Source organism: Limanda limanda, chromosome 19, assembly GCF_963576545.1.
Source record: "Limanda limanda chromosome 19, fLimLim1.1, whole genome shotgun sequence".
Classification (NCBI taxonomy): Eukaryota; Metazoa; Chordata; class Actinopteri; order Pleuronectiformes; family Pleuronectidae; genus Limanda; species Limanda limanda.
Window position 1 is genome coordinate 13,130,272 of NC_083654.1, and position 15,325 is coordinate 13,145,596.

Sequence of the window (15,325 nt, forward strand, 5' to 3'; positions counted from 1 at the left end):
AACCACAACTGAGGACACACACATCAACTAACTGTCTCATAATAAACCTGTCCGACTAGAGGGCAACAGTGACCGAGCAGCTTCAAGATGAATCAGGACCATAAAACACTTGATTTAGAGCAAAAACAAAACATTGGAAAATGGAAAACAGAAAAACACTGTACATATTTATTCCTTTACTTTTTCTGTCTGTGAATACAAGGAGTTGTGATCTAAAGTCATGAGGATAAATAAGTCATATTCAGGCAAGTCTGAACAATATCCAGCAACAATTAAAATGTCTTATTGTGGTTGTTCCTGCATGGGTTGGCACCAAGGAAAAGCACTGCTGTGCACAGGGATCTTCAACTTTTAAATAAATGTATTTTTAAACAATCACAAACAAAATAATGGAAACAAGATTTTTTTTTTTATTACTAAATAGAAAAGTAATATTCCAATGCTGCAGGTTTGTGAAATGTGGTTACATCTGGTTCATCAGTGTCAATGGCTGTGGTTCACAACCATTTTTGTTTTTTTATGTTACATAAATATACAAATGTCTGTTTAAAAGCAACAGAGCAAGTCCATATCAGAGTCCAGTAGTTAACTACTTCCAGCCACAGACTCTTTGACAGAGGGGGCCGGTGTGGCTCCTATGTGGGTCCAGATGTAGCCTTTCTCTGGTCGGATCGGGATGGTGGGGAACGGCGAGCTCCACGACTTGAAATATTCAGAGGGGGCGTGGCACACAAACTCAAGGTACTCCATCTTTCTGGGGAGATCCTCCTCTGGACCTGGAGCACAAATAAAAAAGTCAGTTCCCAAAATAAGTCAAACTACAAGCATAAAGATGTCATAACTCAGTTGTCATTTCGCATTGCTCACCAACTATGTATGTCCCCGGATCAAACTGGTCCTTTGGGCTGGACTGTGTGGGGATTAACCAGGTCAGTGCTGCACTCTTTTCACAGTACTGGTCCTGAATGAAGCCTCGAATCTGAGCGTAGTACGGCTTCCCGTCTTCTTCGTCTGTTACTTTGATCACGTCTCCTGTCTGATAGTAAACTCCCTGTTGGTACAAAGAGAAAGACAGAGGATGAGTTCACAGGAAATCTTGTCGAAAAAGGTGTTTAAATTTGCAAGAAGACGAGGAAATGCTGAAAATCAATATGATCGTTTCTCGTATTGAGCAGAAATGATTTTTCTTGGTAACAATAAACACCTTACCTTATAAAATACAGATTCTGACGTGATGATAGTTGCGACTGATTCTGGTGCTTTGATTGGCTGAGTAAAGAAATCACACACACATAAGTTAAATGCATAAACTCACTGTACAGAATAACAGAAATAATCATCATTCATCATCATCATAAAGTTGACAAATCAAATACACGTCTTACGTTTTTAAGCTTAAATATGTGTCTTCTTCCTTTTCCCTTGGTGGACACTTTCTTCTCAGATGCAGGAGCTTTGTACTTGGTACTTCTCAGCCGTGCAGACCTCCTATGGATCTCCTGTTGTCTCTAAAGACAATAAACAACACACATCAGGTATATGAATTATACTTCACCAGGTTCTACATTGTAGCTATTGCTTCTGAGACCATAGGTTAATTTATACTATACATCAAAAGAACAGTTTTCCCTATACAAGAGAAACATTTTGCCAGCAATTAGCACATGTGGTCAATTTAAAGTCTAAAATTAACCAAAACTTTGTATTGTGGGAGGAAGCCAGAGCAGTGGCAGAAAAGCAGTAAAGACACAGGGAGATCATACAAATTCCACCGTCAGATAATAAACACATACACACGAGTCACGACTTAATTTAATATAATCTCAACCCTTCGACTTTTAAATATCCCCACATTCATCACTGTACCTGCTTGTATGATCCCCATCATGCCTATCTTATATGTTTGTCTATTTCTTGCCACTCTATTTCACTAAACAAAAAAGGATATGAGAACACTCCCGTTTGAATTGTAATATAACTTCATCATATCGCAGTAAAGTCAACAGCTGTTAAATCATTCATCCAGGATCTGTTTCTGCATGGGGCAGATCAAGTTTTGGTTATAATCCCTACATCACTGTCTGTCACTTGGTTGTATGTATTCACATAAATATCAGTCAATCAAAATATTGTTTGTATAGCCCATAATAACAAATCACAATTTGTCTCATAGGGTTTAACAAGGTGTGATGGATCCCTCGCCCAGGACAGACAGAAGTGCAATAGATGCACACGTCAACAAAATAACAGTATTTACAACGTTGATTAGAAGAAACAGTTTGTAGAATAATGAAAAGGTGAGTCAATGTTTTTGTTATCTTTATACATGAGACAATGTCTGATAGAGATGAAGGGAGCAGCAATCACACATGAAATGGAGTTGTCAGTAACGGTTGAATATGCGAGGGGACATATTGTGTCTCAGCATTCTTGTTGTAAAAAAAGTCCACGATCAGGATCCACCACCACCAAATGTGCAGTTTGTGTATTTTGATGATGCTGGAGAGACTGACCTGCTTCCCTCCGCCATTGCTGGGCAGAGTTATGGAGGACATGGAGGGTCCCGATGCTCCTCCGCCGCCTCCACCACAGCCTCCTCCTACTCCTCCTCCTCCACCTCCTCCTCCGCCTACGAGGCTGCTCTTCCCGGTGCAGTTGTTGCACAGGATCTCCCCCAGGTTCCCCTTCTTCCACATGGACGAGGAGTTGCTCTTGCAGACGGCGCAGCTCGGCTTCAGACCCAGAGGCATCGTCGAGATCAGCTCAGTGCGGAACAATGAGAAGCAGCGGGCTGTTTGTCATCAGTGTCCGGGGACAGGAGCCGGAGACACGGGGTCCTCTCTGCTGCAGACACACCCACACGGCCCCGCTACGACATGTGACCGCTGACGGTCCTAACAACCGCATTAACACACTGGTTTGTTTTTGTGTCAGCAAACCACCGCCATTGCTGAGCGCCAGCGATTCTTCTTCTTGTGCGCTGGCCTGTGTCGTCCGCTCTTCTTCGGCGCTGCGGATGTGCGAAGTCGAGCGCCGCCGCTGGGCAGGAGGACACCGCGGATTATTTTGACATAGAAGAACACAATATGAAGAGGAAACAAAAATAGAATAAAACGTTGTGGTCCGCTACACATGTAATAAAACCAAATATACCTATCGAACGTTCAACCTGAACTTATTAAAGATTTATTTTTGTCACAAAAGGAAGTTTGATGATATCTTAAAAAATAAAAGCAAAACGATTTTCAGATTGAAGCGCCTCCGGTCCAGCAGGGGGCAGTAATCCACATTGACAGCAGCTGTCAACACCGTTTACCGTTAGACTGAACATGAGACTGAAGGGGAAGAATAAACGCGTCTGTATTCAAAACAATAGTTGAAGTTCCGGTGTTCCAGTTTAACTGGGGAATCATGGCAACTGGTGATTTGTTGTCTTTATTCCAGATGTTGTCGGTCGGTTGCAGACTCGGTCGCAGATTCGTCATTTTGTGTGAAGTGCAGTGATCTACTGAAGGTGTCTTTGAAATAAAAATCAAACAGAAACCAATCTCTTGTTATTGTAATGTGTCCGTATCAACATCACGTTTAGACAACAATTTCAATCATATTGGTAAAAAAATTAATATAGTATAAAAAACTTGAACGAGATTCAGAACGAAATGGCAAAGCAGCCTGATGACTCCTTATGATGGCAAGACCATGTTCAGTGTAGAATAGGAAATGCTCTTCCAAACTTTAACCCTTTGATACACGAGCTATGCAAACCTGTTTAATGCACAACGTGGATTAAAAACATGACCCATATTCATTTCCTGTGTTATTTCATGCATGGCTTTGAAATTTATTTGCTATAATAATTTATAGCTTATTCTTTCTTCATTCAGGAGAAGGTTCCTTTGATGACATAGAAGACTCATAGACTCGTAGGCCCTTGGCCTCACAGATTTCAGGCAGATGTTTTTTTCAACGACACCTTCATGAGACGATGTCTGATAGAGATGAAGGGAGCAACAATGACACTCTCAAAGGCGCTTTGTGACAGTGACGAATCTGCGACCAACCACCAACATCTGGAATAAAGACAGCATAATCCCGAGTGAAACTGCAACACCCCCGGCTGTGCGGCGCCGCGTCCTCGTGAAAATGTCTCAAAATAAAGACGACCTCGCGTCCAGCAACAAAAAGACCATGTCCCTCCCCATCTCCAGGGTGAGGCTGATCATGAAGAGCTCCCCGGATGTGTCCAGCATCAACCAGGAGGCTCTGCTCCTCACCACCAAGGCCACGGTAAACTGCTAGCTCCGATCAGCCACCTGCTGCTGCTAGCAGGGGTTAGCATCGCTAGCTTCTCTTTGAGCTCCAGTAGCAGCTCGTTGTGAGTCTCTCCTCTGCTGACGTGTTGTGTTGTTGTTGTGTGTGTAGGAGCTGTTTGTGCAGCATCTGGCGGTCTCATCGTTCAACAACGGATCTGGGAAGGAAACCAACTCGTTGTCCTACAGCGACCTGGCTGACACCGCGGAGGAGACCGAGACTTTAAACTTTCTCACAGGTGAGATGCAGCTGCAGATCTGACCCTGGAACACTGAGACATGAGTGTAACCTGGAACCCCTGTGAGTTTATATCAGTGACGGTCTTTGATTACTGAGTGAATATTAGAAACAGTTCTCATTGTAACATCTAACAACATCCTATAAAACGTGCTTAATGTAGCAGGGCTCTAAAACAATGTGCTTGAACTGTGCATGTACAGGTTTTCTCTCTTATGAATGTTTTGTTGATCCCTCATTCAAATGGTTTTGCCAATGAATGAGTGTTTTGTTTTTCCATATCCACTCTTCTGACCAAACTTCCTTGAGGTCTTGATGACATTATGAACTAACTTTGAAATGATACTGTTGTATCTTTTTGCTATATGTTCACTCATAATGCTGACAGGTTTTGTGTCAGGGATAGCGTAATGTTACGATTAGTAAGGGGCCTCGAAAAGAGCTCTAAAACGACATAAGAACAATTTCTCTGTGACCTATATTTAAGGAGATATGATCAGTTAAAATCACTGAGTCCCTCATAAAAGGTTCAAACTTGGTTAGCCCATGTCTCCCTTCATTCATATCTGATACACAAGTGTGATGATTTGACACCAAATGACGTAGTTTCAACACAAACTCAACATTACATCCTCCATGAGTTTTTGATGTTGTTGCTGTTGTTGTTGTAGGTGTTGAGTCACCTGATGAAAGCTTGTGGTTATTCCTTTGATCGATCTGTCATGAAAGCTAAATAAAGCTCTGCTGTCGCCACTCATTGATTCCTGGAGATCAGACCTAGTATCTCTCTAAGCAGGGTTTACCTTAGCTTTCTAATTCTACTTCAGCAACTACACATCAACCATGGAATCAGTGGGACGTGGATAATTTCCGACAGATGAAATGAGCCAAATGTCTGTTCCCTCTCCCATTAACAGGCAGGATATTGTTCGTCCAAGTTGTCAAACAGTCATGAGTTTAACAGTCTTTTTAATCCACAGATATCCTGCCTAAGAAGATCTTGGCTCGAGATTACCTCAGATCTTTGGAGGATTTTCAAGAAGAGGATGCTGACTTTTAAACCAAGTACACTGGATGCATGTCACGTTCGGATGGATCAGATGAACAAGTCCTGCCTCTCACTGAAGTGACGGGCAGGAGAGGCACCCTGAACTCTATCAGTGCTTTTTCAATGCATTGACAGAGTTCAGTTGTCGGGCTTTGTGGGAAAAGTTAGTAGATGTGGATCTGAAAGTAAAGCCACACAGGGCTGAACACAACAATCAAAGAGTCTTAGAGGAAACTAGAAGCTGTACTGTATATCTATGAGTAAAAAAATGGATGCCAGCAAGGTGAATGTGTATTTCTGCCCAGAACCAGGCAGCCTTAGACGAGTCTTAATGCAACCATCCCTTAACTTTCCTGCAGAGCTGATTACCTCTATAGAGAGTGCTGTTAAAAGTACTGCTAATGTAGAAGTACTGGTAATGCTCATTAGTGATGAGCGGTAGATCTGGAGCAAGAAGTGATTTTGCATGTGGCCTGTAATCAATCAGACATACTGAAGATTTAATGGTCCCAGTGATTTGCATGCAAAACTATCAGGAAGGGTGAATAGTTTTTTACCCCATATTGCAGAGCCCCCCCCCATTCACGGAAAACATAGCAAGAGTTAACTCCACATAATTGTCTCAGCAGAGTTTTAATTGCCTCTAAAATAATACAATATAAGCAGGTTATTTTCGAGATGCTGTCTAACACTGGTTTCCAAGTGAAATGTACTGATGTGAACATTATGCACGATACTATCATTTTAAATATATATATTTTCCTAACGCTAACCCTTGAGTTGTGATTCCAGAGACCATAAATCCCTCTATTTTGTAGCGTCACTACAGAACAGCTGAAAAAGCTGCGTCTTTCCAAATGAAAATTCACCCTCAGCCTCACTGGTGGTGTGTAACAGGCATTTCCTCCTTTTACAAAAGTGTTTAGATTTGATAATAAAATAAAGCAAGTTGAATAAGTTTTACCCTTGTGTCATGTGGTTTTATTACAGCCCATTAATGTGGCAATGAAAGCTCATGGATCGTGATTACAAACTGAACATATAGAAATTGGATTTCATTAAAACTCCCAGATGATCCCCAGCAAATTCCAGGTCCAGTTAAAGGTTCCACTTTTGACTTTTGTTAATAAATGACATCGTCAAGTGCATATTATGTGTGTTTTGTAATCATACGACAGACATACATATTCCTGAGAGGGCATGCCTTTGCTACATCGTTGTTCAAAACATTTAATTATAAATTCAGTTCAGACGAAGGTAGAAAAAGAGGCGGCAGGTCTGTGAAGTCGTCACTGTCGGATGAGTTTGTTGAGTCTCAGCTGCATGTTGAGCAGAGTCTCCTCTAACGTAGAGAACTGCTGCTCCAGGTGGTTCGCCATGTGCTCTCTCACATCCATGGTGTCTCTGGTGTTGGACAGGTGCTCCCTCATGCTGCAAGAGATGACGACCACAAGCAAATAACTGAGATCTGTCATGCACACAGCTTTGCATGATTTCAAAATTAACTTCACAATACTTAGGTTCTACAGACAGTGTTTTTTTAACTGCATGTAAAATGGTGTAATTTCATGTATGCTTTTAGATAAATTTAAATGTAATTCATGAAAAACGTTATAATACCAACAAACACAATCATTTTGTAGGACTTTACAGAACTTTTACACATTTACAGGAAACTGTTTTTGAGATTCCCTTATATTTATCCAAAGCACAGACCTGATGGGTAAATGGTTCATTGTTTGATGTATCTTACTTTGTAAGGACCCCCTGCTCCTTCCCCTCCTTCCTCTTCTCCTCCAGAGACACAAACACCTTCTCCATGGTCTGCATAGTTTCTGCCACACTCAGGTAGTCTGAGTGCACCCCCTGCACCTCCTCTCTGGCTTGATGGTCATAGGAGAAGCCTCCCTCCTCCAGGCCGCTGGAGGTGGACACGGCCTGCAGGGAGGCCCTGTTCTGCAGAATCTGCAGACGGGACTTGGCAAACTCCTCCGGTCCGGCTACGTTTTCCCAGCACACTGGAGAGGACGGTGGCAACCAGAAGCGCTGGCTGCAGTTCATCGGATTCCCGGGGGTCTCTGTTATGAAGGGGCTGTCAGCTGGGAAGCTGTGAAGCAGCTGCAGGAGAGATGATCCAGAGCCCCACTCCAAGTCCTCCATGTATGATTCCCCAGACTCTTCCTCAGGGGGGATCTTAGGAGGGGCACCTGCTGGTCCTGCAGCCTCTGATGGGAGGCAGACCCCCAACAGTAGGCAGCAGGACAGGCAGAGCACAGCCCTGCTCACTGCCTCCTGGAGCATCTCTGAACTGCTGAAACATGAAGTATTGATGCGGTTAAACTTTAAGGAAACACATTTGCACATAATGGAAAAGCCATTCGTTGCCAAAATGTCAAGACCTTATCCACTGAACAGTTTTTCCAGTGAGGTATTTTCCTGTTATAAACCTATTGTTTCACGCACAGAGCAAATCTCCTCGCTCATTTTACAGAAACAAAACAATGGCCACTGCATTTTCACATGTTCTTAAGCAAAAAGTATATCTTTTTTAGTCACCTAAATATATGAACAACAACACTATTGTGTCATGCACGTCAGAGAAGGTAACATTTTAATTGGTTACTTATATAATATTATGCATATTATTATATATATTGTATATGTGCAATATGTATTATTTATGCATATTATTATAGTATATTTATTTGTTATAATACACACGAGACTGGTCCCTGGCATCAAACTGAATCAGCACAGAAAAGATGTTATTTTCCCTTCAAATATATTAAAAAACAACAACAACGTAAACTGGTAATTGCAGCGGATATTTCTGCCTCATATTTCGGTAAGATGTACCCATATATACATCTCTAAAAGTTTGTACGATATTTCTGATGTCATTGTTTCCATGATTTGTCTTTACAGGAAGTTTTACTTTCATTTCTTGAGCTTCACAACCGTTTTCAGGCGCAGAAAGTTTGGAAAAACACCGGAGCACAACAATTTCTAATCCAAATACTAAGCCCCAATAAAAACAGCACGTTCATGACAATAATATATTAATCTCACTCCTGTCTGGTGAACGTAGGTGATTTTGTTTTACCTTGCAAATAAAACTCCAGCGTCGGAGCAGCAGCAGCCTGTGAGTCGAGCGACGCTCCTCTGGTTCCTGATGAGGTTGGTCGGAAAATTCCGCCCGTAACATGCGATGGGAAACAGAGTCAGAGCAATGACTTAACCTCAGTCTGCGCAGGAAATGAAGGGAATTGCATTTCATTGCTGGTAAGAGTCAGTGTTTGCACACGTGGATTAAAATGTGGACCAGAGAGATCCTGTGCACTTCCTTCCATGTTAAAGTGTTGAATCTTCTGCTGCTCAGTCAGAACTGTTATGAATGGAGGGGCTGAGGGTGTGGGAGGTGTCATGCTCCTGGAATTTATGAGCCATTTAACAATGTCCTAAACAAAACCAACCAGGCCTGAATCTTGCTCGATTTTAATCCTGCAAATCTACTAAATCACATCTCAAAGGTCTACAATAGCACATTTCCACATACACACCATGTTGATCTCACTGTAATAAGATCAACGGACTAAATCTTCACTCTCAAAGTTGGGGATCCTGAGATTCATCCACACCATCTGTGTTTATCTGTGGCCAGGGAATGAAATCATGTGGCCTGGGCCTGACGTACACCCTGACATAGGCAACAAAGAATGGGGGACATGTTTTAGCACCAGTAACTCAGGATGGATGTAATTTCAAGGGGAGGTGTTGACCTGAGTACACAACACAGACCTTCTGATATGTATAGTGAATCTCAGGATGATGTTACAGATTAAAACGTGCAGTAAAGCCCTCTCCGCACTGATGGCGGCAACCAGATGTTGTCATTTAAGGCCTGGCAAAGATTTTCAAACCATCTGGGGAACAAAGGGGGAAAGGTTTCCTTCAGATGAAGATGTCTGAGTCATGCTTGGAGTCTGTCGTCAAATGGATCGGACGGAGGAGCCAGAATAAATAGTCACATATGCTGCACAGGCTGGTTTACAGCTGTCAGACAGAGAGACAGAGTAATGAGCCGTAAAACATGTCGTCCATGTAGAGTAGTCAAAGGCAGCTGTAGGAAAATGAGAGTATATGAAGAAACAGAATCACATTGAGTGGACATAAAAGAATCAGTAAAACAGAAAATGCAGATTCATCTCTCAGTTCCACATGATGACAGAGGGTCAGAGGATAAACTCTCCACATAAATATAAGATGGAACATGTGGAAACTATTGCTCTCCTTATTCCTCCATGTTTTTGCTGCTGTTTGTTCATGATCGTCTGCGGTCGTAGAACACTGACGTCATGTCTTTGGTATTTTCCCTTTTTATGTGTGTTTACCAAACTTGGTAGACTTTAGTTTTAGCCACTGAAACAGTGCATATTTTATTAACTGTTACCTGTATTTTGAGTTTCATTATATTTTCTATTCATTAAGTTTGAATCTGAAATTTTCGCTGACTAAGATTACAAATGATTACTAAATAAAATTGATGATTTAAGGTATTGGCAGTTCTCCCTCTGTGTTTCATTCCCGGCAGTGTGGTGATATAATCTTATAAACATTTGATTTACATTTTGAAAAACAGTATTTACAGAAAGCTTAACTACAGAACCTTATGGTGTACGTTTTTCTATGCAGGTGAGAAAAACCTCAGTTCATTTTTAATCCAAGCTGCACTTTTGTGTTTCAGACCATTAGTGCTGCAGCATGAAACCATGTCCAGTCAGTTTTGATGCAGTGGCTGAATCTGAGAGCGTTAAATGTTCAAAGATCTAAAGTCAGTCATTCAAATTCAGTACAACTTTATTTGTTTAAGCAGCAGCTGGCCACCCGGACCAATATATATGACAATGACAAAATACTGAATACAACCTCCTTTTGTTTTCTCGAACGTCATCACACCAACTTGCTCCTCTGCTGCCCTCAAGTGGCCATAAAGCACAACACATACTTTTACATTCCAGCAGTGAAGCTTCAAAGCCACACGCACCTTTTTGATCTGATGTGTATGCACATGTTAAACCTCAGGCACATAAACAATTTTGTCAACTTTAAAACACATAAATAAACAATATATTACAATAAATAACTCATTCAGCACATTGTTCTGGTCCGAGGACGAGGTGGAGCAGAGTTGTGCCTGTGCACGTGTGTATGTGTCATGGTTAATAGTAAATATGACGACCACAGGGCCTCTCTATCGTGAAGTAAACCTCACTCATCAAGAGGGTGAATGTACAAACCAACACAAACATTTATCACAGAAGTAGTAGAATTTTTAGAAAAGAAAGACAAACTAATGATAGGAACATTTGTCAAATATCAATCAGATGCATAATGCTAATATGCCAACGCAGACACTCACAGTGCTGGGGAAAGAGATTACATTCCTTGTAGTTTCAGGAGCAACACATTCAGTCATCAAGAGTTATATGTTTGACACACATCCTAAAATGAGCGGACGATTTGTTAGATTTTTTGGGGTTTCAGGAAACACCGTGGTTGAAAAATTCACGACTCTCTTAATATGTAGTGATAGCACCACAGAAAAATTCAAGTGTTCATTTTTGCTGTCCTCATGTTGTCCAATTAATTTGATGGGAAGAGATGGAATGTGTCTTTCGGGCATTTCTCTCGTTTCCACCCCATCAGGAGTCGTATTGGTCCGAACGGCTGATCTGGATCCACCACAGATTTACCCAAGCTTGAATCCAGGTCCATCCTTCAGCAGGATCAAAGTTCTTGATCAGGGATCTGACGAAATTCTCTTGATCCAGACTGTGGATAGACACCAGGTTGGCTCCCTCTATCACACAATAGAGCTCTGCATCAGAGCCATCTGCTGGCCACTGTCACAACCTACAGATAGTTAATAAGTAAGGCAAAAATACTTTATTTAAAATACATGAAATAGAATAGATCATATTTGGATCACAAGACCCTAAAAGTCTGTTGGTCGGGCTGCCTTGGTTGACCGGGGTTGAGCAGGCTGTTCTGGTATCGATCCCTCCGCAGATTCACCTTCAGAAACTTTGTTAAGAGTTTTACTTCCTCTATAGATCAGCCATTCCCAAACTTGCTGCGGCCCATTTTGAAAACTAAAAATGTGTGTGGCCCACCCACACCTTTAATCACAACTATATGTTCCACACACAGGACTAGAATCATACATATTATTCATTTTATAGCAAGAATAATTGTATATGAACGCAGGCATATGCAGTGCAAATCCAATAACAACCATATTTAAGCATAACAATTCGCAAAGCAACCAATGTAAAAAAAACAGAAGTGGAAATAGGGTATTGTTAAAAATATATTCTTACTGTTTGTATAACAGCGCACGACAAGGATATTTGGGAGAAGACAAACACATTTTAGGCGTAACCAAATATACTTAAGGCGTTTAAGCTGGGCCTGCGACAGGTACTCACTTGAGTCCTTGTGTTGTTCCCATCTTTTGTATTTCTAATGTGTTTTCACTATTATGTGAGATTGCGGCCTGGCACCTCGCATGCTTTTTTAAGTTCTTTTGGTGTGAGAAAAACACCTGTTTAGTCAGATTTAGTTTTTCTTAATTATAAAACGGTAAAATCTATTTTTTTCAAGGTTTTGGCCCTACTCAGTGGCGCCCCCCATAGGTTTGCATTGGGCTATGATAGTAGAGTTCAAGACCTTTCCAAAACAGTTCATACCATGTCTGTAAGCCAGGGGTTCTCAAACGTATGCAAGCTGGGCCCCCCCAAAGCTGGTTAGGGGTAGTTCGGGCCCCCCCACCCCCCGGCCGCCGCCCGCCACCGCCGCCCTCAACCACACCACCATGGATAGATAGATAGATAGATAGATAGATAGATAGATAGATAGATAGATAGATAGATAGATAGATAGATAGATAGATAGATAGATAGATAGATAGATAGATAGATAGATAGATAGATAGATAGATAGATAGATAGATAGATAGATAGATAGATAGATAGATAGATAGATAGATAGATAGATAGATAGATAGATAGATAGATAGATAGATAGATAGATAACGTAGATAGATAGATAGATAGATAGATAGATAGATAGATAGATAGATAGATAGATAGATAGATAGATAGATAGATAGATAGGTAGATAGATAGATAGATAGATAGATAGATAGATAGATAGATAGATAGATAGATAGATAGATAGATAGATAGATAGATAGATAGATAGCGTAGATAGATAGATAGATACCGTAGATAGATAGATAGATAGATAGATAGCATATTGTTATTGATAGGCCTGACATGTCAAGGTTAGGCTATTGTTATTGTTAGGCCCATACAGACAATTATTATTTCTTTTTTATCACTAGACATTTCTGATATTTGGCATGACACCATGTCATTTCACATAGGTATTGCGCTGAGTTTAGCAGCTGCACTCTCCTATCATTATTCTACACATGTCTTGCGCGGCCGGCAAAATCAGTGTTTTCGGCAGTTGTATGGGGTTTGCCAAGCTTAGCAATTCTATGACCAACTACATACGATGTCTCCAGACACTGCTTGGAGACAGTGCTATGATTGGAGATGGTGGTTTGTTGTTGCTGGAGGCCATCACGTTACGTTTGACGAAGTCCACAGGCTTCTCTTTCAAGTCAGGGTGTTTATTGTCGAGGTGCCTTTTTAATTTGCACGGCTTCATGCTGTCATTTGTGTCACACCGCGGTCACTTGCCCTTCCTCATGTGTCACCGGTCTGATCGTCTCCCCTGATTCCTGATTGTGTCCACCTGTTCCCTTTTCCCCCATGTGTTCATATAGTCTGCGTCTCCCTTTGTCTTGTGCCAGTGTGTCGTCGTAAGTCGTCATCCCAGCCCGTGCCAGAGTCATAGTCGTCGTTTTTGCTTAGCCTCGTGCTTATTGATTTACCTCATTGAGTGATTATTCTTTGTAGCCCTTTTTTTTCAGTGTTAAGTCTTAGTTAGGTTATAGAATGAAGCTTTGATTTTCCTCCTTTTGGAGCGCTTTTGTTTCATTGCTATTTTGTATTTTCAATATTAAGAAAGCGTTTTCCTCTTTTTTGAGCGACTTTATTTTTGTACTTTAGTTTCCTCTGTGTGGAGGTGTGAATAAAACATTCTCCGAACACATCCGCTCTGCGTCTGAGTCCTGCCTTTCGCCCGGCCTGACAGTACACACTGGCCAGTATGGACTCAGCAGAGGAACACCCGGTGGCGGCGATCCTGCAAGCCCAGGAATCACGGATATCTCGTCAGGAAGAGTTCCAGGCAGCCATGGCAGCAAGCCTTAACTTCCTATCGGACCAAGTGCAGCGTCTCGTCGATCATTCCGTTCCACCGCCAGATCCACCCACCGTGCCTGTGGTCCCAGCAGCCCCCACTCCAGCTCCGGCGGTGCCCGGCTTCGGACCAGTAATGAGACTGGCATCCCCAGAACGTTTTTCAGGAGAACCGGGTCAGTGTAAACCATTTTTGATTGACTGCTCAATCCATTATGAACACACGCCACATGCCTTTCCCACAGACAGATCTAAGATTGCCTTCATGATCTCCCACCTGACGGGGAGAGCTCGGGCATGGGCCACAGCCGAGTGGGCGCGTGATTCTCCCCTCTGCAGCTCACTGGCAGAGTTTAAGGCAGCTCTCCAGAGAACTTTTGACCCGGTCTCATCCGCCCGTGAAAAAGCCCGGGAGCTGAGTGGAGTGAAGCAAGGCAACAACTCGGTATGTGACTATGCCATCCATTTTCGCACCCTGGCGGCGGAGAGCGGATGGAACTCCACCGCACTTTTTGACATTTTTTTGAAAGGATTAGCTGTCCCCATCCGAGAGCTGTTGGTTCCCCTGGATCTTCCCTCCGACCTGGATTCGCTGATCGCGCTCGCCATCAGAACCGACAACCGGCTACGTGAGCTTCACCCTTCGGCACGGAGCAGACCGGGGGGCACGGGGAGGTTTCCCACAGCCTCCGCCTCGGAGATCCCGTTACCACCGGGATTACGTTCACACTCCCCCACGCCCAGAGGAGAGGAGCCCATGCAACTGGGGCGCGCACGACTCTCAGGGGAGGAACGAAAGCGGCGACAACAGGAAGGTCGCTGTTTTTACTGTGGGGAGACGGGACATCTTGTTGTTGTCTGCCCAGCCAGACGGTCTACCAGGGTGAGTAACTCCAAGACCTCACGTCCCGCTCCCCGGAGCCTCACGAACGTTAAAATAATACACCACGCTGTCACTACAGAAATTAGAGTGCTCATAGACTCTGGGGCTGACGAGAGCTTTATGGACTGGGGGTTAGCCAAGAGACTCGGGCTGAAAACTGAACTTTTAGAGAGACCCATCAAAGCCAAGGATCTTAATGAAAATGACTTGTTTACCATCACTCATGCCACAGAGCCAGTAGAACTTCACCTTCACAACCATCAGGAATCCATGACCTTTTTTTTGTTTAATTCATCTAGTCATGCTTTAATTTTGGGATTTCCATGGCTGCTTCGCCACAATCCTCACATTGATTGGAGATCTGGGGAAATTATGGGCTGGGGAAAAGACTGTGAGAGCCGATGTATTGATGCCAGGGAGGTAACCATGCTTAACATTGTCTCTGCTGATTCCCCTGCAGACCCTGAATATCCCGATGTAAGCTCCGTCCCTTCATGCTATCTTCACCTTAAA

The 15,325-nt window shown here is 42.6% G+C and overlaps 3 protein-coding genes across 4 annotated transcripts; 1 reads left to right on the forward strand and 2 right to left on the reverse strand.

Annotated features, from left to right (window-relative positions):
• Window positions 1-390: 390 nt before the first annotated feature.
• Window positions 391-2,957, reverse strand: gatad1 (GATA zinc finger domain containing 1). The gene is made up of 5 exons (XM_061092913.1): window positions 2,514-2,957; window positions 1,386-1,508; window positions 1,210-1,269; window positions 868-1,051; window positions 391-776 (listed from the first exon to the last, which is right to left on the reverse strand). Exons 1-5 carry the CDS (start codon window positions 2,748-2,750, stop codon window positions 586-588), a joined length of 795 nt encoding a protein of 264 aa, XP_060948896.1. The 5' UTR covers window positions 2,751-2,957; the 3' UTR covers window positions 391-585.
• Window positions 2,958-4,091: 1,134 nt separating this feature from the next.
• chrac1 (chromatin accessibility complex subunit 1) lies at window positions 4,092-6,559 on the forward strand. Its single transcript, XM_061092627.1, has 3 exons — window positions 4,092-4,287; window positions 4,423-4,549; window positions 5,529-6,559. Exons 1-3 carry the CDS (start codon window positions 4,144-4,146, stop codon window positions 5,606-5,608), a joined length of 351 nt encoding a protein of 116 aa, XP_060948610.1. The 5' UTR covers window positions 4,092-4,143; the 3' UTR covers window positions 5,609-6,559.
• si:ch211-57n23.1 (uncharacterized) lies at window positions 6,551-8,962 on the reverse strand. Of its 2 annotated transcripts, none has more exons than XM_061092626.1 (3): window positions 8,700-8,962; window positions 7,350-7,904; window positions 6,551-7,027 (listed from the first exon to the last, which is right to left on the reverse strand). In XM_061092626.1, exons 2-3 carry the CDS (start codon window positions 7,895-7,897, stop codon window positions 6,886-6,888), a joined length of 690 nt encoding a protein of 229 aa, XP_060948609.1. In that variant the 5' UTR covers window positions 7,898-7,904; window positions 8,700-8,962; the 3' UTR covers window positions 6,551-6,885. The 2 variants fall into 2 exon arrangements, with proteins under 2 accessions (XP_060948609.1, XP_060948607.1); XM_061092624.1 differs by having other exon boundaries at window positions 7,350-7,907.
• Between the last annotated feature and the right edge of the window lie 6,363 nt (window positions 8,963-15,325).